Source organism: Pyrus communis, chromosome 1 (assembly GCF_963583255.1).
Source record: "Pyrus communis chromosome 1, drPyrComm1.1, whole genome shotgun sequence".
In the NCBI taxonomy this organism is placed as follows: Eukaryota; Viridiplantae; Streptophyta; class Magnoliopsida; order Rosales; family Rosaceae; genus Pyrus; species Pyrus communis.
Genome location: NC_084803.1, coordinates 15,976,432 through 16,003,280, shown reverse-complemented (window position 1 = coordinate 16,003,280; position 26,849 = coordinate 15,976,432). Strand labels below are relative to the sequence as shown.

The 26,849-nt window shown below is 37.0% G+C and overlaps 3 protein-coding genes across 3 annotated transcripts; all 3 read right to left on the bottom strand.

Annotated features, from left to right (window-relative positions):
• Positions 1-10,828: 10,828 nt before the first annotated feature.
• On the bottom strand, positions 10,829-11,242 carry LOC137712204 (uncharacterized). Its single transcript, XM_068451339.1, has one exon. It carries the CDS (start codon positions 11,240-11,242, stop codon positions 10,829-10,831), a length of 414 nt encoding a protein of 137 aa, XP_068307440.1.
• Positions 11,243-12,068: 826 nt separating this feature from the next.
• LOC137745794 (histone H1-like) lies at positions 12,069-13,080 on the bottom strand. The gene is made up of 2 exons (XM_068485810.1): positions 12,815-13,080; positions 12,069-12,654 (listed from the first exon to the last, which is right to left on the bottom strand). Exons 1-2 carry the CDS (start codon positions 13,001-13,003, stop codon positions 12,271-12,273), a joined length of 573 nt encoding a protein of 190 aa, XP_068341911.1. The 5' UTR covers positions 13,004-13,080; the 3' UTR covers positions 12,069-12,270.
• Positions 13,081-14,138: 1,058 nt separating this feature from the next.
• Positions 14,139-20,373, bottom strand: LOC137747867 (uncharacterized). The gene is made up of 11 exons (XM_068488009.1): positions 19,978-20,373; positions 18,546-19,717; positions 18,385-18,474; positions 17,770-18,234; positions 17,307-17,427; positions 17,067-17,216; positions 16,734-16,990; positions 16,541-16,634; positions 16,381-16,433; positions 16,216-16,300; positions 14,139-16,123 (listed from the first exon to the last, which is right to left on the bottom strand). The coding sequence occupies exons 1-10, from the start codon at positions 20,198-20,200 to the stop codon at positions 16,232-16,234; spliced, it is 2,694 nt and encodes an 897-aa protein (XP_068344110.1). The 5' UTR covers positions 20,201-20,373; the 3' UTR covers positions 14,139-16,123; positions 16,216-16,231.
• Positions 20,374-26,849: the final 6,476 nt, after the last annotated feature.

Sequence of the window (26,849 nt, the reverse complement as noted above, 5' to 3'; positions counted from 1 at the left end):
GAGCTTAGAAAAAAAATATTGAAATTGGTCTGAGTTTTGTTCGTCCATGAACTAAATATTTGTTACTTGAGGTCCCTTAATTTAACAAATTGTGCACCATTGGTTCATGTCATTGACTTTTGTCAACATTTTTGTTAGTCTAATAATATGGCATGCATGTAAGTCTCACATATTAAATTGTAAAATATGTGTTCAGAGACAAAGTCTATACTATGGTAAAAATTTAGGAACCAAAATCTAAATTAGGGTAAAAATTCAGGGACTAATTGCGAGTTTTATGTCATGCCACGTAATGAAATTAATGATAGAAAAGCTTACGGATAGACCAATTGCACACGTTGTTTTAAATTTAGTGTCCTCAATTAAGAAATTTTTACTTCATTGACCAAATCTAAACTATGGTGAAATTTAAGAACTAATTTTAAATTTTACTATTTGAAATTGTGACCTAACCAAGAGCTTCTATAGGCAAAGAAAATGATCTTGAGCTAGCAATCTAGCTAGCTTTTGAAGGAAGAGAGTGGGAAAGATTGATGAGTGAAGATGGATAGCAATTAGTATTGGTTGACCAAAATAAGCTTCCTTTTGGACAACAATTATATCATATGAATATTATGATGGCACCAACAAATGCAAACCAGCTCCTCCTCTCCTATATAACAATCAATTGGGATCGTATTCCAATTCAGAGATGCCATATCAACAAAGGGCCAAAGGCCATGCTGAGTGGCACCAATCAGAATCCACCATTGCTATGTGAAAAGGACATTTGACTTTATCTTGTATTTCTCTAATTGAGTAAACTGTCGATTTACCCCTTAAACTTTCACCTAACTTTTGATTTTCCTCCTGAACTTTTTTATTGGAAAATTAAGGACTCAAACTAATTTTTTTTAACCGATTTGCCCCCTACCGTTAGTTTTCATATACTCCATCCATATTTCTATTAAGTGAGACCATGTGCACAACATATGAGGGTAGTTAAGTCATTTCACTCTTAAAAATGATTAAAAAACTGAAAATAAATAATAAAAAAAACAAAAATTTCCCTCTATTTTTTCCCACTAGCTAATTCCTATCCTCAATTTTAATTTTCCCTCTCATTCCTATGCATGAGAAATGACATATAGTGTTATTATCTTCATAAGTAGCTAAGTTAGTATTTTTCTTGAAGCATGTACTACAAATGTAGCTAAGTTATATACCTCATAAGTAGCTAAGTTATATACCTTATGGATGGTAAAATCTCTTACATTTTCCAACTTCTTAAGGATCATTTTGTGGATTTGTATTGGGATTATTCTGACATTATGAAAATTATGCAATTATCTTGAGCATTTTTGTATGAGTATTATGAACATGTTTCTTATATTAATGCACTACTTTGGAGACAATAACACCATGAGCATTTGTCAAATTATTAATTTGTTAGAGAAAATAAAAATGGTAGTACATGCTTCAAGAAAAAGACTAACTTAGCTACTTATGAAGACAATAACACCATATGTCATTTCTCATGCATAGGAATGAAAGGGAAAAATAAAATTGAGGATAGGAATTAGAGGGAAAAAATAGAGGGAAAATTTTGTTATTTTATTTATTTTCAGTTTTTTAATCATTTTTAAGAGTGAAATGACTTAACTACCCTCACATGTTGTGCACATAGCCTCACTTAACAGAAATATGGATGGAATATATGAAAAACTAATGGTAGGGGGCAAATCGGCTAAAAAAATTAGTTTGAGTCCTTAATTTTCCAATATAAAAGTTCAAGGAGGAAATCAAAAGTTAGGTGAAAGTTCAAGGGGTAAAATGACAGTTTACTCTTCTCTAATTAGTCAAATGGGATACAAATATAAATATAAACGAATGAAATGTTATCACGATCAGCTGAGTATAAAATTTTGAGATTTGTTTTGAGTATAACTATATATTTGTAACATTTCTTTCTTCGGTTTTAAAGTTACATCCTTAACGAGCTTGCCCCGCAATCTGACCATAGTACTTGGCTGTGAAAACTTTCATAGACCATAGATCGTGGCCGAAGTAGCAATCCCAAACACAACTTCAACTCCCTTTTCTGTGAATAATTTTTAAAAGACCTTTTATGTGAATGATTGAACATGGATAAGAAACTATATAGTTATGGAACAAGCGATTCGTACTTCTTGCCACTCTCTGCTATATATATTTTATATCCTTTGTGGCTTATCCATCGTCTATGCCAACAAAAAGTGTTTTTAGGAGGATGCCTACATAGGGCATTATATGGGAATTGAATTTGAAGCAGTATTTAAGCTTTAATATGATTTCAATTTCCATAGGTCAATTGGCCATTACAGTGTGTCTGGCTTGTGAACTGAGTTTAATGCCATTCTCATAAATTAAAATAATTTAGAATGATCACTCTGTCAAAAACAAAAAAATGTAATCCAAGTCAAAGCATTGTGATATGGGTAAAACCCCAAACAATGATAAAAGGGCTGGACTGGGAATGCCTGAAGCCTTGAATCATATATAGATTCGATTCAAATTTCTTGTCCTGAAAGATAACAATGAATCTGGACTGGTCTTTTCAACTCAGCCCAGCATACAATATGGACTCGATGCAAATTAAACCAAAATCTCTGGCTCAGGATCAGTGGCGAAGTCAGGATTTCTCGGGGGAAGGGACGAACTTAAAAGAGTGCAAGGTTAAAGAAAAATAGCAACAACTAAATCTTTTTATATAGTAATGTTTTCCATAATTAATCAATACAAACAAATTACAATTGTTACCAGCAAGGTTTCATGTCATGAAAACATCACATAATAGACTCATTATTAATAAAATCAAATTATTCGATAAATAAAAATTCAATTCAACTAATCATATGAACACAACTAATCAATTCAACTAATAATCAAGAATTCAAATTTTTTTCACCCTAAAAAATAATTTCATAATGTCATATCAATAATCAATAACCATTAACCATATTAGTGCATTACCATATGATTCTATACTAATTAAACGAAATTCGTGTTAAATAATTAATTCGGATTAGGGATTATAAATTTAGGAAATAAAAAATTTACCTTTGATTGAAGGCTGGAAGCCGACAGCTCAAACTTCAGTTGCTGAAGAGTGGCTGGTGATGGCTATAAAAAACCAACGGGAATTAACCTTCCTAACTTTTCCATTTCGTTGGGCGTTGATTGCTGGGATTTAGGGGGCAAAGCTGCACTTTCTCTCTCTGAATGGTGAATGGGAAGGTTGAAACAATAAAAGGGGCACGGGGCTGAAGGGATCAAGGGAAGGGGACACGCGGTCCCCCATATAGATATATATGTATTTTTATTCAAACACCGTTTTATTTTTATTTTTTTTTTTTACCAGGACCAAAACGACATCGTTTTGGCTTAGATGTTTTTTTTTTTATTAAAAAAAAATTCAAATCTGCAACCGTTGTGCGGAGCAGAAACAAAACACCGGAAACAGAGGGCTACACCCGTCGGTTTTCCGGCGAGGAGAAGGGCTGAACCCAGCTCTCCAATGGTGTTTTCCGTCGAGGGGAGTGGCGACCGCCACTCCTCGCTCTCACATGGCCTCGCCACTGCTCAGGATGGAGAAACTTTTGCAACAATACTTTATGTTGCATGGTCATATCATGATCATATCCATTTCCAAAAGAAAGAAGAGGATGGAAAACACTAGAGTTATTGAATTTTATAAAATCCAGTACTGCTTAATTTCTAGGTTTTTTTATGGAAAAATTACACTTAGAGTATACTTTCAATACTTAATTATATTTTAAGACAACACTTTTTAAACATTTCAAGAATGGAAATTTTTAAAACCCACGTAAGATGACGTCATGTCCGATTTTTCCGTTAGAAACGGAGTTCCCGTATTCTGTTAATAGTGATCGGCGGTAATTCGAATCATTCGAATTATACTTTTGTTTCTCTGCTATTTTTCTTTCTTTCTGAAGTTTATCTGTTCCGATATATATTTCGTCATCTCCCTCAATTATCTCTCGCCATAATTTATGTTTGAATCATTCAAGTTTTTTTCAAAGGTGAGTGTTTTTTTCACGTTTATCTCTCTGAATTTTATGTGTTCCAATTTAGATTTTCGAAGTGTTGAGTGTTTTTTAATTTATTTTGGTTTAGATTTTGAAAGAGTCTATGATTTTTCAGTTTTTTATTGGTCGCATTGAGTTTTTTTGGATTGTTCTTGTTTTTTGCAGTGACAGTTTTTTAGTTTTGAAGATTTTGATTCGGTTTGACCTTATTTGATTGAGTGTTTGGCGAAGGTGATTTTTTCGTTGTGCTACTTTTGTTTTTCATTGAAGTTCCTTTTGTGTTTTTGCAGTATAGTTATCATATATATTTGTTAGAATTAGAATGTATTTTGAGTTAGTTTAGTATTTAGCGAAGGTTATTAATATTTATGCATCTTCAGTTCATATAATCGTGCATAATCAGTTCACATAAGTTTTTTTTTTTTTGGGACCCCCCAAATAAGCATTTAATCATTTTCAACGTAATACTTGTGTAGCATCAATGTGCAGCATCCCCCCTTCCATAAATATTTAATAATTTTCAACATAATACTAATGCAACATAAATGTGCAGCATCAGTTTTACATAAACATTAATTTTGAGTGTAATACTTGTGTAGCATTAGTTTTGTGTTGCACTATGTTATAGATATTTGTGCAAGATCAATTTCTATTGATTATAGATTTACATTTTAAAATGCATAGATATATCGAATTATTTCTGTGCAACATCAATTTAACTTTATGTTTTTTTTTTGTTTTTTTTTTTTTTTGGTAGATCATCTCCGTTGTTAAAGTGTTGAAGTGTACATATGAAAATTGTGCAGTAGTTGTGCCACTTTATCCGCATACTAGTTATAAAGATTTGTGTGGGCAATTAACTTTAAGGTTTCCAAGTTTGTTATCAAGAGGCTTTCTCTTGAAATACTCATTATATGGAGGTGAACCACACTATTTATTAGAGTGCAATGAAGATATTCAGACCCTTCTACTGGTGAATAACTTGATTTCAAATCCAGTTATTGATGTTTATGTTCAAGCTAAGAAGGAAATGTCTATTGTTTCTACTAATAGTACGTTGTCTTGCATAAGTGAAGCTACTACTATTGGAGATGAGAACCAATTTTTGAGTAAGTATGGCTCTTATGAACCTCACCATTATGCAACAAATGAGTGCCAAAGTTATATTTCTTATAAGGGTCAAAGTTATGAAGATGGTGCAGTTGAATTTCGTAGAAAACTTACACAATACTCTATTGAGGTTGGTTTTGTTTTCCAATTCACTAGGAATGATTGGAAGTGTATTAATGTTGTTTGCTCAAAGAAAATGTCGGAAAGGTGTCAATGGCATGTTCATGTTGTTGTGCAACAGTTTATTGGTTGTTTTATCATTAAAAAATTAAATAATATTCATACTTGCATTGAACATATTCTTCAAAAGGAGAATAAAAGGTTTGGCCCTTCTGTTTTGTCCTTTTTGTTGGCTGTCAAGGTTCGTTCGAATCCGTCTATTAAGACAAAGGATGTTATGAGAGAAATGAAGGAGAATTATGGTCTTGATGTTAAATATCATGCAGCTTGGTGTGGCAAAGATATTGCATATAATGAGGTTAATAGTGATGAGGCTCTCTCATTTGGATTTTTGCCTTGGTACCTTGATAAGTTTGTACGTGCCAATGATAAATTGTTTTGTACACTAGAACTTCATAATGACAATAATCAGTTTGAAAGGTTATTCATATCTTTTGGAGCTTGTGTTAAAGGATTCCTATGGTGTACACTAATGTTGTTCCTTGATGGTGTGTTTTTTAAGGGAAAATATATTAGTACTCTTCTTGGTTGTTGTGCTAAAAGTGCAAATAATGGTAAGTTTTTTTTTTTTTTTTTAAGTTTATTAAAATACAACATCAATTTAATAATGTTCAACATCAATTTAATAATGCGCAGCATCTGTTTATTGAAGTGCAGCATCAGTTTAATAATGTGCAACATTCTGTGTATTAAAGTGCAGAATTAGTTTAATAATGTGCATCATCTGTTTAATAATGTGCATCATCAGTTTATTAAAGTGTATCATCAGTTTAATAATGTACATCATCTGTTTAATAATGTGCAACATCAGTTTATTAAAGCGCAACATCAGTTTAATAATGTGCAGCATTAGTAATGTTATGTGCATAACCTGTTTTTTGATATAATTTTTTTTATATATACATAGATTTTTCCTCTGTTATGGTATTTTTGACATAGAAAATGAAGAGAATTGGACGTAATTTGTTGAACATTTGGCTCGAATATTAAATTACCGAATAAGGAAGATCATGTTTATTACCGATCGACATCATGGGTTTTTGAATGTTATTCGAAAGTATTTCCCTACTGCTTCTCATGATTTCTGCATTATACATTTGAGAAAAAATTTAGAGAGGCAATGTGCAAGTAATAAATTTTTAAAGGACCAGTTGTGTGAATATTTCAAGAATTGTGCATATGCATGTAGTGCTGAAGATTTTGATAGGAATATTGAGAAAATGAGAAATGTTGGCAGATATATTTCTAATTCATTTTTAAATGATATTCCAAAAGAGAATTATTTTATTATAAATTTTCGAGGAAATTGGTGGCGCGAAATGAGTAATGCAACTGCAGAATAATTTAACGCAATGATTTTTGAAAAGCGTCAAATACCTATTATTGATTTGATTGAATCAATTAGGGGGAGGTTGATGGTCATGATGTTTGATAGGAGGCGTGTTTCAGAAAAGTGGTTTTCTTTGTTATGTCCAAAAAAAAAATGAAAAAAAAAATATGATTTTAGAGGTTTTGTTCAACAAGGTAGTCATTGGATTGTTAGTAAGTCATGTGTTTGAGGTTCAGAGGGATAGAAACTCTTTTGTTGTTATGTTGGATCAACATCAGTGTTCATGTGTTTAATTGAAACATAAATGATTTCCTTATGCTCATGTTTTGCAAGTTATTCTGCATGATCATCGTGATATTAAGGATTTTGTGGATGACTATTGGAAAATTTCTTCTTATAAGCTATCAGTTTCCTATTGTCCGAGTTTCTGACTTGAACAAACCCATTTTTTATCTACTAAATGCTGATGTTAAGCCCCTCTTACAAGGAGACAAGGTGGTAGACCACATATTCATTGTTACAAGTCTAAAAATAAGACAAGAGGTGTAAGATGTGGTCGTTGTCATCAGATTTCACACCATAACAAGCAGACATGTTAGACTTTAATTTGATTTTTGTTTTTATTTTTTGAGTATTGGATTTTTTTTATTTATTTTTATTTATGGAAATTTGTTATCAGATCAAGTTCTTTGTTATTTTTCGTTCAGAATAAGTTTTTGATTTTATGCAGAATCAAGTTATACGTTTTGTATGCAGCATCAGTTTTTTGTATTTTGCAATTCTTGGTTCCCTAATTTATGAAGAATCAATTTTTAGCAATTGAGTTCATGTTTGTATGGATAGGAGGCAATATTTTTCAAAGTAATACTTGTGCAGCATCAGTTTTATATAATCAACGTAATACTTATGCAGCATTAGTTTTATATAATCAATATTTTTCAATGTAATACTTGTGCAGTATCAGCTCGTAAAATCTTGCAAAATCAGTTGGCATAAGTTTTAGGGGTGGTGGGTTGGGGGGAACCCCTCCTCCCTCATAAACTTTTAATAATTTTCAACGTAATACTTGTGCAGCATCAGTTTTATATAAGCAACATAATTGGTCCCCCAAACTGTGCTTTAATTCTTTCATTTTAGCTTCGTCGTTTTCATAGTAGGTGAAGTTCATTTGTTTATCCAGAATATAATTAGTATATGAATAATCAGTATGCAGCATCGATATGAATCACCAGTGTGGACATGTGTATGAAACATCAATATACAGTTTCAATGACATTGAATGGATTTTGTCTAAATTTAATATTTATAACTTATAAAGATATTGACCAAGAAATAGAAGTTTTGATGACCCAAACTGCTTTCTTGGTAATGTAGTTGTGTGCATCAATGATAGTATTTGTAACTCTCATCTACAAGGAATCCATCCATATTTTTTTTTTCATCACAAAATTGTCATAGTAGCTGAACTCATTTACAGTTGATGACCAATATATGTCCCTAAAATACAATATACATAGAAATATGTTAATGCATAATCAGTATTTTGAAGTATAACAAAAATTATAGATTTAGTTGTAATTTTTTTCTTACAGTGGTGCTTTTTTTCCAAAAAAGGTTGATGACTTTTTTATCCATTGTGGGTAGGTGAAAGTATGCTAAATGACCTTTCCACTCATTTGATTCTCTTGTTTTCTCCATGACAGTGTAATAGAATTACATGTCTCTCTTCTTTTTTTTGGTTTTTTACTTGATGCATTTGACCATTGTTCTAGTTTGAGGTTGAACAAGTGTTTGAGATTTTGTTGGTACTTCTTCTAGAGTTTGCAGAACCTGTTTTGACTGGATGTCTACCTCTTGATCAAAGGTGATTACGATTTTTTCCTCAGTTTTAATAGATTTGCTTTCAGTTGCTGAATCAGTAGTAGACTCTTGATGAACAAGTTTATCAGTTTGCTATTCTTTTTCTAGTTCAACCTCATTGATGAAACCCAATGTCTTGTTTAGCTAAAAAAAAAAAAAAATATTCTTGTTGCTTATTCACCAATTCTTCAAGAGAAATATTCTTAGCTTTTAGAATTTGAAATTTCTCTCTTATTTTTTCCATTTTTTCCTTGTTTAATGCACTGAGTTCAGACTGCTTCTTGTAAGACTTTTCTTGCTGCCATTCAAGTTCATTATTCTCTTTCAGCAATCCCTTGTTCTTTTCCAGCAACTCATTCTTTTACTCTTCCAATTTTTTATGATCGGTGGAAGACTATCAACAAAGCATGCACTTTATGGAAGGGAAGCTTGGAAAGAGCCGTGGTTGGCATGGCTAGTAGAAGGAGGGCCACAGTAATTATGAGTTTTGTTCTTGATATTTTATTTGTCATGTACATAATATTATGTTGCAACTAATTATTTTTATGTATTTTTTGCATAGGGTGACAAAGCAATGAAAATTTACAAGACAAGAGTAACACCAAAAAATCAAGTTTTTAAGTTCAACATGCTTAGGACGTCCTCAAGGCTTGTCCAAGGTGGGAAACCGATGCGGATCAACAATAGAGAAGATTATTTCAACGTGAAGCTGCACAGACAAATGCTGGAGATGAAGGTGTCAATGAAATGACCTCATCTCCTTCTTTTGCAAGGCCCTCAAGAAGAGATAAGCAAAATGAAGCAAAGAGAAAAGGGAAGTCCCAAGATCCAATGAGTGGACACTTTGATACCGGAATTACAAAATTGAACGAAACTCATAGCGCTCGCCAAGAAGAAGCAGCCCGAATGCGTTTGCAAATGAAGGAAATCTCGGATAGGGAGAAAAATAGGTTTGAAATTGAATTCATGATTAAGGACCTCAGCAAATACACTCCAGAGGGGAATAAGTTCTTACATGGTAAGAAAAAGGAAATTATGCGAAAGTCTGCCTCAAGGAGTATGTTTCAAGATGATGAATCCTCTGAACCTTATATCCCAACATTTAATGAAGTCCATCACCAAATGAAGATGGTGGATATGATTGTTAAATTTATATAGTGTATGAATTATGTGTTTTATTAATTAAGTTTATTAATTGTCGTTTGTATTAAGTTTATGTAGTTTATTAATTATGTGGTTTATAAACTATCGGTTGCATTAAATTTATGTGGTTTATGTACTTTATTAAATTTATGTCTTATTAATTATCCAATAATTTATGTCTTATTATTCCACACTTTGATGTAGAATAGATGTCTTCAATAATTCAACCTACATTCAATAATTTATCCAACGTGCTAGACAAAATACTTTGCACAAAAAGACACTTAAATTTATTGCTAGAAAATAACAACGTAGTAAAATACTTTGCAAAAGAAGACACTTAAATTTATTACTAGAAAATAACAATATAGTACACTTAAAATTATTACATAAATGCTTATCCAACAACATCAGCGTTCATTTTCTCGGCGCCATACATGCTCAACCAAATCTTTACGGAGTGTGTCATGACATTGAGGAGCTTGAATTCTATTTAAACGTCTCATATACTCACTCAAGGTGACCCTATCATGTCGGGTCTCATATGTGGTTGGAGCAAGATATTCAACATCTCTTGCAATAGCTCTCGCATGTGTTGGTTGGTCATCATCCACATCTTCGTTTGAATCTTTTTCAATTTTGATGTACTCATCTTCTACAATCATGTTGTGCAAAATTATGCACATCATCATGATTAAATGGAGGTCTTCAGACTACCAAAATCGTGCAGGCCTTCTAATAATGGCCTATCGAGCTTGTAAGATCCCGAACGCTCTCTCCACATACTTCTTGTAAGACTCTTGTATCTGGGAAAATAATTTCTTCTTTGCACTATCGGAATGAGAAAAACTTTTGACAAAGGTAGACCAACTAGGATAAATATCATCAGTTAGGCAGTAACCTAACTCATACTTATTACCATTTACCTTGTACCGAAATTCTGGTGCCCATCCATTGACAACATTATCAACAAAGGAGAAGACCAAAGAACGTTGATATCGTTGTTTGATCCAAGAGTGCCGAAGAAAGCATGCCAAATCCATGTGTCGTAAGACATCACAGCCTCAAGCACGATGGTTGGCTTGTCATGACGGCCTTTGAATTGGCCAACCCAAGCAGTAGGACAATTATTCCACTCCTAATGCATACAATCGAGATTTCCTATCATGCCAGAGAAGCCTCTTTTGTCTGCTTTGCGTAGAAGCATCTTCAAGTCTTCACGATTTAGGTTGCAGAGGTATATGGCTCTATATATGCTTTCAATTGCCTTACAAAAACGCTTCAGGTTCTCAATAGCAGTACTTTCTGCAAATTGGCAATACTCGTCAGTTGAGTTTGCAGAGCACCCATTAGCTATCATGCAAAAAGCAGATGTGAGCTTTTGATGAGGTGATAGACCTTGCCGGCCTGCGGCATTTAGCTTTCTTACAAAGTAATGGTCATGATTGACAACTGCATTCAAGATGCTTTCAAAAAACTCTATCCTCATCCGAAACTGCCTTCGAAAATCATGAGCAGGAAATTTCGGACGCTCGATGAAATAATCTTTCATCATTCAGCCATAACACTCTTTTCTATCATGATGCACATATGAACGCCCCGTAACAGAACAACGATGACTAGATTCTCCATGGTGCTCAGATTGCATAAACGAGTTGATAACTACAACTTCGGCGTTGAACAATTATGCATCCTCTCGATCTTTGATTGGTATTGTGCCATCTGTATTGCCATGCTACACCTTCTTCTATCACCCATTGATAAGATATTGAGAATTTTTAGGAAACAAAAATTCTTTGAAGTTGAAAGATTGGTGAATATAGAGGATGATTGAAGGTTGAAAGGTTGTGTGATCACCAAATATTAGACATATGTTTATATAGAGGATGATTGATGAAAGTTGAACGGTTGGTGAAAGTTAAAAGTTTAGTGTTGAACAGTTGGTGAATTGAAAATTTGGTGTTGAACGGTTGGAGAATTGAAAGTTAGTCTAGGGTTGAAAGATTAGTAAAAGTTGAAAGCTTGTTTTATAGAAAATTTAGTGATTTTTTAATATTTATCAAAATTTAAATTTTTTTAGATTAAAATATTTATAAAATTAATTTACGATAATTTACATATTTTTTTTTAAATTTAATTGAAAAAAATAGCCTAAGTTCATTCTTTAATAATTCCGAGTTAAAATTTTAAATCAGAACGGTTAAAGTAGAAAAACTAAAAGCTAAATTTTCCAAACTAAATTATTTAGCTTTTAACCCAATATTGAAGATAATTTTAAGGGTTTGTATTTTCATATACACTTTCTTCATGGTATTACCATTTGAAATAATTTCTGGCTCCCTCAATGAAAGAGAGGGATGAAAAGCAAAACTCAGCAATTAGCACAAGTTAGTTCTTTCATTCCAAGAAAACTTGCAGATTACAAAAAGACCCCATTTTTCCAAAGTTTCCGGCCATCTCCTCCATACACCAAAAGATTCCATATATTCACATAAAAAGACAGAGCACCGACAAACACAACGTTCTCCAACTTATTATTCTTCCCTACTTTTTATACATCTTTCTTCGTCTTCACATATTTCAAACAGCAGACTTCTTCGATTTCTTAGCAGCAGAGCTCTTGATCGACTTGGGCTGCTTGGGCTTCGCTGCGGTTGACATCTTGTTCTTTTTCCCGGGCTTCTTAGCAGAGGAGGTCGTTTTGGTCTTCTTCTCCGATTTTGGTTTCGAAACGGCGCTTGTTTTGGCTGTCGATTTCTCCTTCTTGCCCGCCTCGGAGAGCTTGTACGAGGCCCTGATCTTGATCAACTTTCCTCTTGCCGCCGAGTTCTTCAGCTGCAGCGCCAGAGTCTTCCTGAAGTTCGCCGGGAGCACCGCCTTGTGCTTCTCCTCCATGTGCTTTGCTATGGCGTACGGACTCGACCCGCTCTTCTCGTTCAGCGCCATAAGTGCTTCCATTATCATCTGCAAACAAAATTCGCAACCAAAATTCAAAACCAGATTCAAAAACTGAAGAAAATGATCACAAATCTTGAATTCGAGCACCATAATCAAAAACCCAGAAGCAGAAATGGAGATAATGAAGAATGAAGAAATCGGGATCTGAATTCACAAATTCAAGTACCTGAAAGTATGGAGGATGAGCGGCGGTTTTGGTTTTGGGTTTTGGCTGTGCAGGCTTTCTCTCTTTTGGAGTCCTGGGTTTCGTCTGCCTAGTTGGCTTTTCTTCCTTCTTGGGCTCCTCCGTCACCGGAGCCTCCTCCGGCGGTGGGGCATCCACGGCGGGTGCTTGAGCTTCTTCGGTGACTGACATCGCAAAAACAGAGTAAAGAAAACGCTAAATTTTTCGTTTCCGCAGTAGAAAGATAACCAACTGACGGGATTAGAAACTGGACCTCTTGGAATTTAAATGGAGGGAGCAATCTGCGGCTGAGAAATTCTGGGCAGTGATTGGGCGATTCGATGTGTTGGGGATTGCCAGGTGTGCGTAGGAGAAATCGGGGACGTACACGTGGAGATAGAATTGGATGCTGGATTTCCTGCGGGGCGATTTTGGTTTTGTCATCGAGTTTGATTGTGGTGGGAAGTGTGTTTGTCTGTGTTTTTCTGGTTATTCTTGTCGGGGATTTTCTGGGGGTTTAATTTTTATTTGGATGTGGAATTTTGGGGTTAATGAAGAGAGGAAAGTGTGTTTTTTGTAATGTGGGTTGAAGGAGCAAAAATGGTTTACATTTAAGGGTGAAATTGTGGTAGAAAAACAAAAGAATAACAATTTCTTTAGAGGGAAAGAGAAACATTTGTTTTTGTTGGTTGAATGAGGTTTATCATTAGCAAAATAATTTCCGTAAATGCGAATCAAGTGACACAGGCATAGAGGAGTGTGCACAAAAAAAAAAAAGCGTGAAAAAAGCCGCTCACACATATAGCTCTACTCATCTTAAATTTCTTTGTTCTAATTATGTTCATCTTCTTTTTCTTTTGTTGGAATTCAATTTATCTTCTCTCTATACTCCATTTGTTTCCCATCAATTACATTGTGAAAATGCCCAAATTTCAAGTATGAGTTGAATACGCCCTAGGTGGTACGTATATCCATGTTCAACCTTCCGTGTTTAAATTCTATGGTCTTCCAATTGCGTTATATGTCCCACTTCAATCTTTTCGTCAATTTGATCTCCTATTTAAGGAGTAAAGAATAAAAGTGAAACACGCGGGGCAATTAAAGGATCGCATAATTTAAAAATTAAAGTAATGGAAAAAGATCAAATACAAATATGAGTTCAATGACCATTGTCGTAATCAAAATTTTCACACGTAATTGATCGAAAGTTTTTAAGACATCGATCAACTGTATTTGGTGAAATTATAATAAACAAGATATAAACTATCCACGTCTTTACAAATTCTCTGTCCAACGTAAAGACTTGGTTTTTGTTCTAGAATTTTCTCTGTTATGGAAACCTGAATGAACAAATGACATGACAGAGGAACTTTATAATGTCCTGCTCGTAATTCAACTCTCTGTACGGCACCCTGCATTATTCGAGACTGCCAAACAGAAAAGTAGCACCATAATGCAGAAAATCAAACACACCACATACTGTACCGACATACGTTAATCATGACATTCTACATGCCCTCGTTTGGCGTTTAAAATTGGCTGAATTAGATAACTCACTATATTCAATATATGCCTACTTCCAGTTTTTGTCAACTGAGGATAAAAGATGGACTCGTAAGAAGAAAAACTATCCCTCCCAAAATTTGGAAGTTTAGATCCAATTCTTCAACATACATTGGATCTAGAGAGTTACCCAATCCAAACCAATCCATTCCAATCCTAGACACCAAAAAAGCCTATACAGTTAGCAGTTATCCATGTTTCTGTATGCTCAATGTTTTCAACAGAGAAATGGAACCTATATACAACAGCTAGTAAGAAAATCTTAATGTTACGCGATACGCAACAAGAGGCACTGGTCATAACACCAATCAATGACAAGTCAGTATAATACCTAATCCTCTAGTGGGCAGTGTTAAGTATGTCAAAACCAATCATAGCAGAGTCATACAGATCCTCTTCTGGGAGAGGATCGGTAGGACGAAGCTACTACCCATTTGACAAAACAAAGACTAACTACCTTCAAATAAGAACCCAAAAGTAGTGCATTTAGATTAGCAGAAACATCATGAATGACTAGCATTTGCCTACTCAATCACAATGATGATACAATCTAAAGCCCTAACGAAAAGTAATTGGATAATCAGAATGAAATACAGCCTGAGCCACTACCCGTTTGAGACAACAGACAATATACCTTTAACTTCAATTGAGAACCAAACACATTCGGCATCCGGCCCCCAATTTCCAGAAAGAAAAAAAAATCATAAATGGCCAGCATATGCCAAGACTAGAGAAGAAAATTCAACCATAGAAAGTCCAAATCTCTTGATGACAACCACAAAAATTCATTTGTCGGAGCTTTAAAACTACTTGCCCAACAACTAGTTGTCACCTGAAAAGCGATGAACCCCTTATTCCTCCTCACAGGGATCTTCCACAAGATAAACCTTTTATGAAATTGATATAACCGGGCACCATATGACCTGATCAATCCCTTATGCTCCTCGCAGATATAACATCAAAGCAAATGTGGTTGAATTTTTTGTAATTCCAAATGGCATCATCCCTCGGAAAAATACAAAAACTAAGGTATACCTCTGGCAGAACAGTTTCATGACAAAAGGCAAAACTGGTTATGAACCGCTAAATCCATGCTAAATACAACAAAAGAACCCAAAGCTACATTTCAGTATGGAGATAAGCACCACATAACATCATATACACCAACATCAGAATGTCATATAGAGCCTACCCTAATTTAGAAAAACCTCTGAGAATATAATCACACATGTTTCTCATTTATTTCGAAGAGAACTCCATAATTTATACGTATTTGTCTCTCCATAAAAAACCGTCGGTTCATCTTCATCTGCATGTCTGACCTTAACCCTTGCATCTCCATGAAAAAGGATAAAACCTAAACTAAAAACCTGTCATCTCTAAAATCACCAAACTTGACTTCTCTAAACCACAGAATTAACTGCAATCAACAAGTAATTGACCCAGGTCGGTATTTATAGATAGGGATGAAACAAGTACCTTAACTTCAAAAGAACAACTATAACACAGTGCATCGAGTTGTCCATGCCTAATGAGTCAGTCTCTTTCCACCTCCACTATACACATAATTACTAGTTTCTAAGTCAAGGCCCTTGGAGACTACCTAAACTACAAACAGAAAAGATTTGGAATCCTACTGAAAATTAACTTAATGGGCAACGAACAAGTGAAGAAGACAGATAGAGGAGAAAAAAACTATGCAACTTCTTTCAAACAGCAAGCCGCTAGCCCATCTTTGATAAAGTACACCTGATCACAATTAAATAAGTACCATTACGACATTAACGTACCAAATTCACAATAACGGATTAGAACTTAAAATCACAAAACACTCATATTACCAAAAAGTTCTTGAGTTTAATAGTAGCGGCCACCTGCATATGAGTGATTGCCCTCGAAATAAGATGAATATGGACCGAAATTATACTGCAAAACGAGATTTTATGCATCATAATTACGTTAATGTAAAATGTAAAGTAAGGATCAAGTGAACATCAATTGCTTACTCCGGGACCATAATAATCATGAGGGTAGACACTGCTGCGAGCTCCGTAAGTATCTAAAAGACAAGTCAATTAAGATAGTAAACTGACATAAAAGTAACTATACAGGCAAGACGAGGAGAAGAGAGGAAAATTAAAAGAAAACTGAGCATAAACTCTTTACCCCTATAATGGTTTCCATGAAACGAAGCTGCTGGATCAGTGTAATCCAACCGTGGGCGACGACTACTAGGCTCCGAGTAGTCATGATCATAGTCCTAGAAGTAGCAGTTTCATATGATAAGGAACACCCTAAAATGCTTAACAAAAAAAACAAAAACATAAAAAAATAAAAAAATAAATCAAGAGAAGCTTACTCTCATGTGAAATGGACGTTTTATTCCATGTGCGTTATCATTGTAAAAATAAGGTTCATCAAAATGACCCCCCATGAATGGTCCATCAAACTGTCCTGGAGAATATGGATGCCTCCTAGGAGGAATATGCATACCATAGCCTCTATCAGGGGCATCATGCCAAGGTCGATCTGTGTAGGGTCTTGATGGTGGGGCAGCAACTGAAGCACCTCCACCAAATCCATAACGACCGTCCCTGAAAGAGCCCCTTCTTCCCCCTGATAAACATAACAAAATCAGTAAGATTTGTTTGGGGGAGAAACTACAAGACACAAATGTAATCACAATAAAAACCTCGTCCATGAAACTCGTATGGGTAATCGAAGTCATATTCATTCGGGAAACCCATCCTGCCAGTTTGACCACGTCCACCACGATAGAAATGTCTGTCAGGTTGGAACTTTGCACGGTTGAAATGATGTCCACCGCGACCAAAACCCCGTCCTGTGAGCAATAGAGACTTAGAGAGTGAGAACAAGAAATGATGTGCAAATCAAAATGAATTTTCAATCAAAACTCAAACATATCTCTTACCAGATCTTGAAAAGATACCACTACCACCACCACCACGACCAATTCGAAATCCACCGCACATTCCACCCTTCACAGCCTGAGTTTTAGGCAAAGGATTTGAAAGTCTTGCTTTCACTTTTACCTAGAGTTACAAAAATCAACATGGGTAGGTAACAAATTAAAATACGGATTAAGAGTACGTTACTTCAACTACAAATTCTGACCGATGCAATCATATATGAAAAAAATAATGGCCAACAAGTAATTGCAATAACAATTGTAAATAAAGTTCATCCCTTACATGTGTATGTATGCATGTGCGTAGGATGGTGTCTATGTGTCTACATGATTGCACGGACAAATGCAAATCAGTTAAAGAACATCCCCATATATTTTTTATTTTTCCAAAGTGCCAGATAACCTAATCATTTGTTTCTGTACCCACACACACACACACACACACACACAGAGAACACAAGAATACCTTTGAATTCCCATCCACCAGTTCTATGTTATTTATACTATCAACAAAGGCCACAGCAGAATCATGGGTAGAGAAATCAACAAATCCAAAATCCTTCCGCTTGGCTGTAGACATATTCCGGGCCACAACAACGCGTAAGATTTCTCCATAGCATTTAAATTGCTCTCTAACTCTGTCCTCATCCCAATGAGGTGGAAGCCCATCGACAAATACAGACTTCACTTGGGACATGATCTCCGGGTCAGGCTCACGTATAGGTTCAGCAAAAGCCACTTTGGCAGTTCTTTCAGCGTGGCCAAATATAGCATCAGGCTGTTGAAGCCTCTTGTATGCAAGCATAGCATCACCACGACAAGAGAATTCAATAAATGCAAAACCGCGGCTCAACCCATCACTTTGAACATCTGGAACAAGATTTATATTCTCAACACCTTCCACACCATAATCCTTCAGTTTCTGTTTAATCTGTCATCCCACATTAAGATAAGGGAAAGAGTGAACAAGCTGGAGATGCTTTATATAGAAACTTTAAAATACCTACACAAGTATTCATTTTTGCTACTTATTTGTTTATCAGGTTATGCATTCAAGACTGATATGATATTTGGCACTTACAGCTTCCTTTGTCCAGGTATTGCATATATTACCCACGAACAATGTGTCATTGTCCTCACTAGGTGCTGTCCCACATCGCTTCCCTCTTATCTGCAAATTGGTTAATTAGCATGAAGTTTACAAAAATATGAAACAGGAAAGGCAGAAAGAAAAATCCGTACAACGGGGTTTTTCATTTCAGACAAAGCACGCCTGGCATACTCCTTATTTTCAAACTCCACAAATGCATAACCCTTGTGCCTATTAGTTGAAGGATTCTTGTGTAACCTAACTTCAACTATCCCTCCAATCCTCTCAAAGACCCTTCTCACATCTTCCTCCACAGCATCCTGATCAAGCCCACCAAGAAATATCTCACGTTCTTTCCTCATCTTGCGCTCATTCGCAAGGGCTGTAAATTCCTTATGTTCATCAGCCAATCTCTTAGTTTCTTCTGCGGGATCCTCTGCATCATCCTCTGGAAGTTCCTCCTCTCCATGTTCTCCAAGATCCAATTTCTCACCATACTCTTCCATCTGCTCATCACCATCATACACCCCTTTACCATGCTCAACATCTTCTCCTTGTAACCCCTCTTTGGAATTTTCTACCTTGTTAGCACCCTCACTACAGGTCTCGACTTCATCTCCATTATCCTCCGACTCCTCCTTCTGATCTCCTTTCACTTCTACTCTCTCCGACATCTCCTTCTGACCTTCTTTCACCTCCACTCCCTCTTTTACATCATGAGATGGTTCATTCTCAGAAGACTTTGAAACCTCCCCAACTAAAGATTTTTCTGCCTCAATGGGATCCTCTTCCTCAATCACTTCCACTCCCTCCTTTACCTCACAAGCTAGTTCATTCTCAGAAAACTCTGAAACCTCCCCAGCTACAGATTTTTCTGCCTCAAAGGGATCCTCTTCCTCGATAGGATCCTCCTCCTCAACAGGATCCTCTTCCTCTTCAGGATCCTCTTCATCTTCATTCGGGTTTACTTTTACTTCCACGGTTGTTTGTTTGGTTGTTCCAGGCTGTCCAACATTCTCAACAGTGCTTACTTCAAATTCCACAATGCTTCCATCCTTCTTAGCAGACTCTCCAACATTCTCAGCAACCGCTTTCTTTTCTATCACTTCCACGTCACTAACATCTGCGGCTTTCCCCTTGTTCAATGCATCTGCTTTCGCCTTCACTGATGCCCCCAATTTCGGTGTCTGCGGTGAAACAAATTTAGCAGATGCCAGTGTCTTAACTTTGGCCGGCAACCTTTTCGCAGGAACTTTTTTCACGACAGCAACTTTGGCCGCCGGTGCTACTTTAGCAGTACCAGCTGATCCCTCGGTCCCCTCAGCTGCTAATCCAACCAATAATTAAAATCAAAGAAAAAAGACTAAGTGAATAACTAACTATCACAATGCTATATTCAGAACTAAAATAATCAGTCATAAAGATCTTCAACTTAATTAGTTCAGCTGAGTAACAAAGTTCAACTTCTACATGCAGCAGCAACCCAAATTCCAGATGATAAAACCCTAATTTAATCAAACTAAATAATTGAAGTTTGAAATTAAATAATGAATCTACTAACTGACAAACTAATTCAATAACTACCTGATGATTTGGGGGCCTTCGAATCAGCAGGCGGTGTCGTTTCATTCTTCCTGGCCAGCATCAGTCGGCCGGCACAACCGCGCTTTGTTTCGACGGTTTTCAGAGTGGCCACTTCTAAGTCCGGCGGGGAAGCCGCCGGTTGTGTTTTAGCGGCGGTTTTCCTCGCCGGCGGGGTTTTCTTAGCGGTCGGCGGTTTGGAAGCGTCCGCCTTGCGAGGTCTCATGCTTAGGATATGCAGCGGATAAAACCCGAAGGAATTGAGAGGGAAGTGGAGATAGGGGTTTGGTTGTCGGAGTTTGTGAATCTGACCGTGAGTAGCGGAGCACGGTGGAGTTTTCAGTTTCGACGCGAATGAGGTTTTGTCTTTCGAGTTTGCTAAATGGAGAGCTACGCGCTAGTTTCGTTGGAAAACAAACGTCCACTAAATAGTTTCTCTTTTCTTCCTCTGTTTCTGGCGTGTACGAAAGTGGTTTATTTCAAGAAAAACGTTTTTATTGGTACATTTGAAATTTGTGCTCTTCTAATAGTTTCTGTTTGGATTATTATTTAACTTTGGACTTCAAGATAAGAAAGCTCAAAAAAGCTCAATAAAGTAGGTTTTGCCTGAGGTCCAGGGTCAAGCCCAGATACCCATCTCGAAACAATATGACGGCTCCCCATTTAATGCAAAGGTTAGGTACTTATAAGAGAAGTGACAACCGATGGAAATCAGTCCACCTACTCTCGACCCAAAAGCACTTTCTGAATGGCAGAACATGTAAAAATATTGATGACTCACTACCCTTCAATTGCTTTCGAGTAAGAATAGAAATAGTACAGTTAGGTTAATTAGCCTATAAAAGGAGGAAGAGGGCCCAGAGATAAGGACACTCAACTAATCAAACAAACAAACATACAACTTGCCTCTCAATCAAGCAAATACCCAGAAAATTGTGCTTTGTCCAGATTTTGTACCCTTTTAGCCTTAGACTCCCCTTAAAAAGACATATTTTGTCTAGTATAAAAGCTTTGCTACCTTTTCTAAATGTTGTAATATCGATTCTCTTAGGTAAACATGTTCACCACTCATCCTGCTTTAAATACTCAACCCTCTGTAACTACAAAAAGAAGAGACCGCAAGACATTTAAACCTTGCCCGACAAGGTGAAATCTTGCCCGACTCTCTTTGTTTTGTCTTTAAGTTAATAGATATAGTGTTATGATGTATTCCCCAATATATATTCAAGTCATTTCCAGTCTTTTGATAAGCCAAAGTTCTTTCAGTTCTCAGATTTGGTTTACTTAACGGTTTTATCGTCATAAGAAGACTAAATGTGAATTGAACTGATGACTTGATCAGATCTGGACCTCTACCCTTTAAGCATACAAGATAACCAACTAAAAGTCCTTGATCTCAAGGCATAGAAAAGAACTTAATGTAGACTTCACTCATCTACGACAATCCTTTGATAACAAGAAGACATAATAACTTGGGGCGTAAGTAATCGGCTTAAACACATTTGTTCTACATCTGCCATACTGAGATGGTAGTGGCACACCGTGGCACACCTAAGCACTCAGTTAGTTTTGATCATGAGCCTCAAGGCCTACACCTAAGGCCCCGCAAAGGCATCTTTCAGAACTACCTTTATCTTTCTTTTGTAGCATCTCGGCAAGCCAGAGCTTGACAATCAACCAAAGTGTCAACTCCTCGGCGAGCTGTGTGCTCGAACCAGAGACCCCTCCTAGCAAGATTTCCTGCCTGAACATAGTTTTGGCACGTCCGGTAGGACCACAAGTCTTGTATGTCAAGAAGACGAAGGAAAGAACGAACCTTCAGGAGGAAGTCATAGCAAAAAACACCCCAATGTACACCAAGATCTAGCATGGAAAATCTCCTCGAAGACTTCCAAGGGCCTATCTTGACGGCAAGCCTGACTCCTTCTAAGCAATCAGGAGAGATGGTCACAAATGAAGACCTGCGGGCTACCGTAATGGCTGTCTTGAAAAGCTTGGAGAAAAACTCTCTAGAAACGAAAAAGGAAATAAGCAGACTCTGCTCCTTAACAGGAAATATGCAAAGAAGTTTAGATCTGGAATATTCTACCCCTGAAAATGAATGTGTTAGAGAAATGATGAGAGAAGCTAGCCTTGTGGAGAAGCCAGTTATTCCTTTGTTTCCTTAGTTTGAGGAAAAAAGGAATAAGGGAAAGAGCAAAGAAGAATCCGGAACTAATCAGCCAATGTTGGAAGAAATCCAAGAAGTAGAGTTGCCCAACCCCTTTTTATTCTCATTGAACAATATGGACAATGTGGGCCAAAAATAAAGCTATTACTAGAAGAGCCACAAGTTGATACAATGATTAATACTAATCCCTTTCTACCGATCCCAGTAAACATGATCAACCTAACATGGGCAAAGAAAGGAAAAGGGAAAGCCACTTGGGAAGTGATAGTAGAAAGGTGGCTAATCGAAAGACCAACTGAATGAGCTATCAAGCTGCCCGAAAAACCTAAAACCGCTATAATCAAAGGAGTAGTGCTATGCAGCAGGTGTCAATGTGAATGCGAACCAGAGGTACCAACAACAGAAGCCATCCTTGATCAGGAGCTGATCATGAGAAGGGAGAAGGAAGAACATGAAAATTGTGCGAACGTTATGAGGGCAGTTAAGAAGGAAACTTCTAGGAATGTCTTCCAGAGGTTGGGAGGGAACTCTCAGCCTAAAAACTTGTCAGAAGTATTCAGAAACTATGAAGCTTCAGAAGAAATGGAGAATAAGGAAGCCAAGACGCCAAGGTGGGTAGATGTGAGGCCACCCCAGCCAAGTTATGCCAGTGGAGATATTAGAATAAAGGGAAGAACACAGAACCCAGTCACAAAGAATAATCTTGCCCGACTTAGGCGAAAATGGTATATAGTCAGAAAGGATGGAAGACTTGTTAAAGAGATGAGAGTTTCCATGATCAGGAGAGTCGAAATGCAGCATATGGCCCACATGAACTCGTTGAAAGTTCCCACTACTTCATAAACCTTGGAGAATGTAAAGTTCGAAAATGTACCTCATGAAGGGAGAAATCAACCTCATTGGAGGAGTAAAAATGAGGTGAAGAAGGCAAACAGTAAAACCGAAAGGGAAGGAGATCATGTACCACAAAGTCCTCATCCTAGAAAGTATAAAATCTTGAAGAGAGCTCAGAAGGATATGATAATGATGCCGACACTTAAGTGGAGCCCGGAGCCAATCTGTTTCTAAACAATCTCGCCCGAGAGAATAATACCTTCACTATTGCTAGTTGACACTCTCTGTGAGAACCTAGTGCAGGCGCAGAATTTTGGCATAACTCAAGATGAGGCATTGCCTAAACTGATGCTGCCAGAATAAGCACAGGCTTAGTTGGATAAGTTTATGAACCATATTGGGGGCAAGGAGAAAGATTTACCCAGACCCAGCAACTTCCACCTAAACATGACATATGTTTTATCAGCCATGTTTCGCACCGAGCATGATCAACTTCCCACGATGGAAGGTGATTACTTGGGGACAGAACCTATGATGGCGCATGTTAGTGTCGAAGAAGCAGGACAAGAAGAACCCAGCCAGGCAGACTTGCCCGAGCAATCAATAAAGAAGCCTGAGAAAACATACTCGAACAAAATGGTCTTCGTTTGCCAGAGTTTGGCCATGGCCAACCATCTCAAGTCTATATACGTAACTGCTCACCTGGAGAAAGTACCCTTCAAGAAGGTCTTGATTGATGGAGGGGCCGCAATCAATGTCCTGCCATACAAGCAGATGAAGAGAATGTGCAGAGGTGAGAAAGGTTTTATCCCCACAGATCTCACAGTTTCTAGTTTCTCAGGAGCTGTCACCATGACTCATGGGATACTGCCATTAGAGGTTGATTTGGGTTCGAAACAGATCATGCTGGCCTTTTTTTGTTGTAGACATTACTTCTACTTATGGGCCTTTATTGGGCAGAGATTGGATTCATTAGAGTCTCTCTGTGCCATCTACCTTACACAAATAAGTAGATGTCTACCATGAAGAAAGAGAAACAGAACCTGGGTTCTAAGAGATGGTAGAGGCCGAATCACGGCCATTCCTCCCTACAACCAACGTCGCAGAAGCCAACTTCTATAATCCAGTAGTGTTGGGATTATTCAATGTTCAGGAGCTGATAAGAACGCCCGCCCAACAAAGGTGACTGCCCAAAAGCTTATAGAGCATGGGTTATCTCTTATAAGGGAAGAATAGGATCAGCCCTTTATCATCCCAATTCCCCAACACCATTAAATGTCAAAAAAGAAAATGAAGGACCAAGTAGTTGTAGTCAAGTCCTTAATAAAAAGATTGTTGGTGTAGGGAGAGAGAGGGGAAACAAGAGAGGGAAAACTCAGCCGAGGAAGAAGAAAAGTGGAGTGGAGAGGCTGCAAACAGCCGAGTGAGTAAAGAAGAATCTACTGGGGAAGAGTTAGAATCAGCCATACAAATGGCTAAATGTATATATGATCTGGATGGGCCAGATGATTTACCTGAGAATCCAGAGCTGGTTAAGTTTTTGTGTGCAGAGCCTGACAAACCGGCCCCAAAAGTACAAGACCATTGATTTGGGGAATGAGGAGGAACCAAGACCTATACAAATCAGTTGTTTATTAGAAACCAAAGATCAGGCAAGAATTGTCGATCTTCTGCGTGAATATAAAGATTGTTTTGCTTGGCATTACATCAAGATGCCAGGTTTAGATTCAACCTTGGTATAACACAAAATGCCTATTAAGAAGGGATTTAAACCTGTCAAGCAAGCACCATGGAGGATGTCAAAACAATTTGAAGAAAAAGTCAAAGAAGAAATCGAAAGACTGGTGAAGGCCGGATTTATTAGGCCTGCCAAATATGTTGAGTGGTTGGCCAACATTATACCTGTTTTAAAAGCTATAACTAAAGCAATTAGATGTTGTATTGACTATAGAAACATTAATGGAGCCACGCCTAAAGATAAATACTTTATGCCTATGGTTGACCTATCCATAGATGCGGTTGCTAAATACAAAGTTCTATATTTCGTGGATGGGAATGCTGGCTGCAATCAAATAAAAATGGCTAAGGAAGATATACATAAAACAACTTTTAGATGGTCGGGTCATATCGGAGCATATGAGTATTTGGTAATGTCATTCGGGCTTAAAAATGTTGGTGCAACTTATCAAAGAGCGGTAAACACCATTTTTCATGACTTAATTAACCATAGCATGGAGGTATATATTGATGACATCGTGGTAAGGTCCAAAACTGAATAGCAGTATTTGATGGACCTCAGATAAGCCTTAACAAGAATAAGGATCCATAAGCTAAAGATGAATCCAAAGAAGTATGCTTTTGGGGAAAGATCGGGCAACTTTTTGGGATTCCTTGTTTATTAAAGAGGAATGGAGGTCAACAAGAACAAAGCTCGGGCAATAATGGAGTCACCTTCACCCACCAATAAAGTACAACTACAAAGGCTGCTGGGAAAAATCAACTTCTTGATGAGATTCATTGCTAATTTAGCGGGCAAGATTCAACCCCTAACTTCTCTGCTGAGACTAAAAGACAAAGAAGAGTTCGAGTGGGGCCCACCACACCAAGAGGCTTTTGACAGCATAAAAGCTTACTTAGCTTCTCCACCAGTGCGTCTGCCACCTCAGAGAGGGAAGCCGTTGAAGCTTTATATTTCTACCTCTGAGAAATCATTTGGAAGCTTGCTAGCCTAAAGCAATGAAGGTAGAAAGGAACAAGCCATATATTACCTCAGTAGAGTCCTTACTGAGGTAGAGACAAGATATACTCCAGTGGAAAAATTATGTTTAGCTTTGTACTTTACTGCTTGCAAGCTAAGGCATTACATGTTGCCTTGCCACATCCACACCATTGCTAAGACCGACGTGATCAAATATATGTTGTCAAAACCAATGTTGACAGGTAGAATTGGAAAGTAAATTCTTACACTATCAGAATTCAGTTTTCAGTATATACCTCAAAGAGCGATCAAGGGGCAGGCAATAACAAACTTCTTAACCAAACATCAAGAAACATGAGATGAGCTTATCAACATCCCTGGAACTCTGAAGGTGGCTAACCTTTAGATCCCACCAAGCAAAGCCCTCTCGAGCAGAGAAGAATGGTTTAACAAGAAGTAAAGAGGATATCGAGCCTTTGGATTACTCTATGGATGCTATATTTTGATGGATCTTGTACCCAAAGTGCTGCGGGAGTGGGGATTGTCATCATCGATCCTAGAGGAACTTATCATTGTTATTCCTTCTTCCTAGATTATCAAGAAACTACCAAAAATCAGGCAGAATATGAGACATTAATAATTGGCCTAGAGATCTTGGTAGAGTTGGGGGCAACTGAAGTCGAGGTATTTGGTGATTTAGATTTAGTGGTTAATCAGTTGAATGGGGAGTACAAGCGCAGACACAACATCATGGCCGGTTATTACTTAGCGGCCACTCAATTGCTAAGCTATTGGGCATTGAAATATCAATCAACCACATCCCTAGAGGATCAAACGCGATTGCCAACGAGATGGCACAATTGGCTTCTGGAGTACATATCCAAGAAAAGAGGTTTGAATGGGATATCGAAATCCAAAGAAGGAATCTCCCTTCTATCTTTGAAAAATGATTCAATGTAGATGTGTTGACTGAGGAAATAGAGATAAAAGATTGGAGAACACCTATTGTTTAGTATTTAAAAGATCCATCATTCCCCACAAGTAAGAAAAATAGACAACAAGCAACTAAGTACATCATATGGGATAAATCTATGTTAAGAAAAACTCTAGACGGACTGTTATTACAGTGTTTAGGCCAAGACGAATCAATAAGGGTAATGGCCGAAGTACATA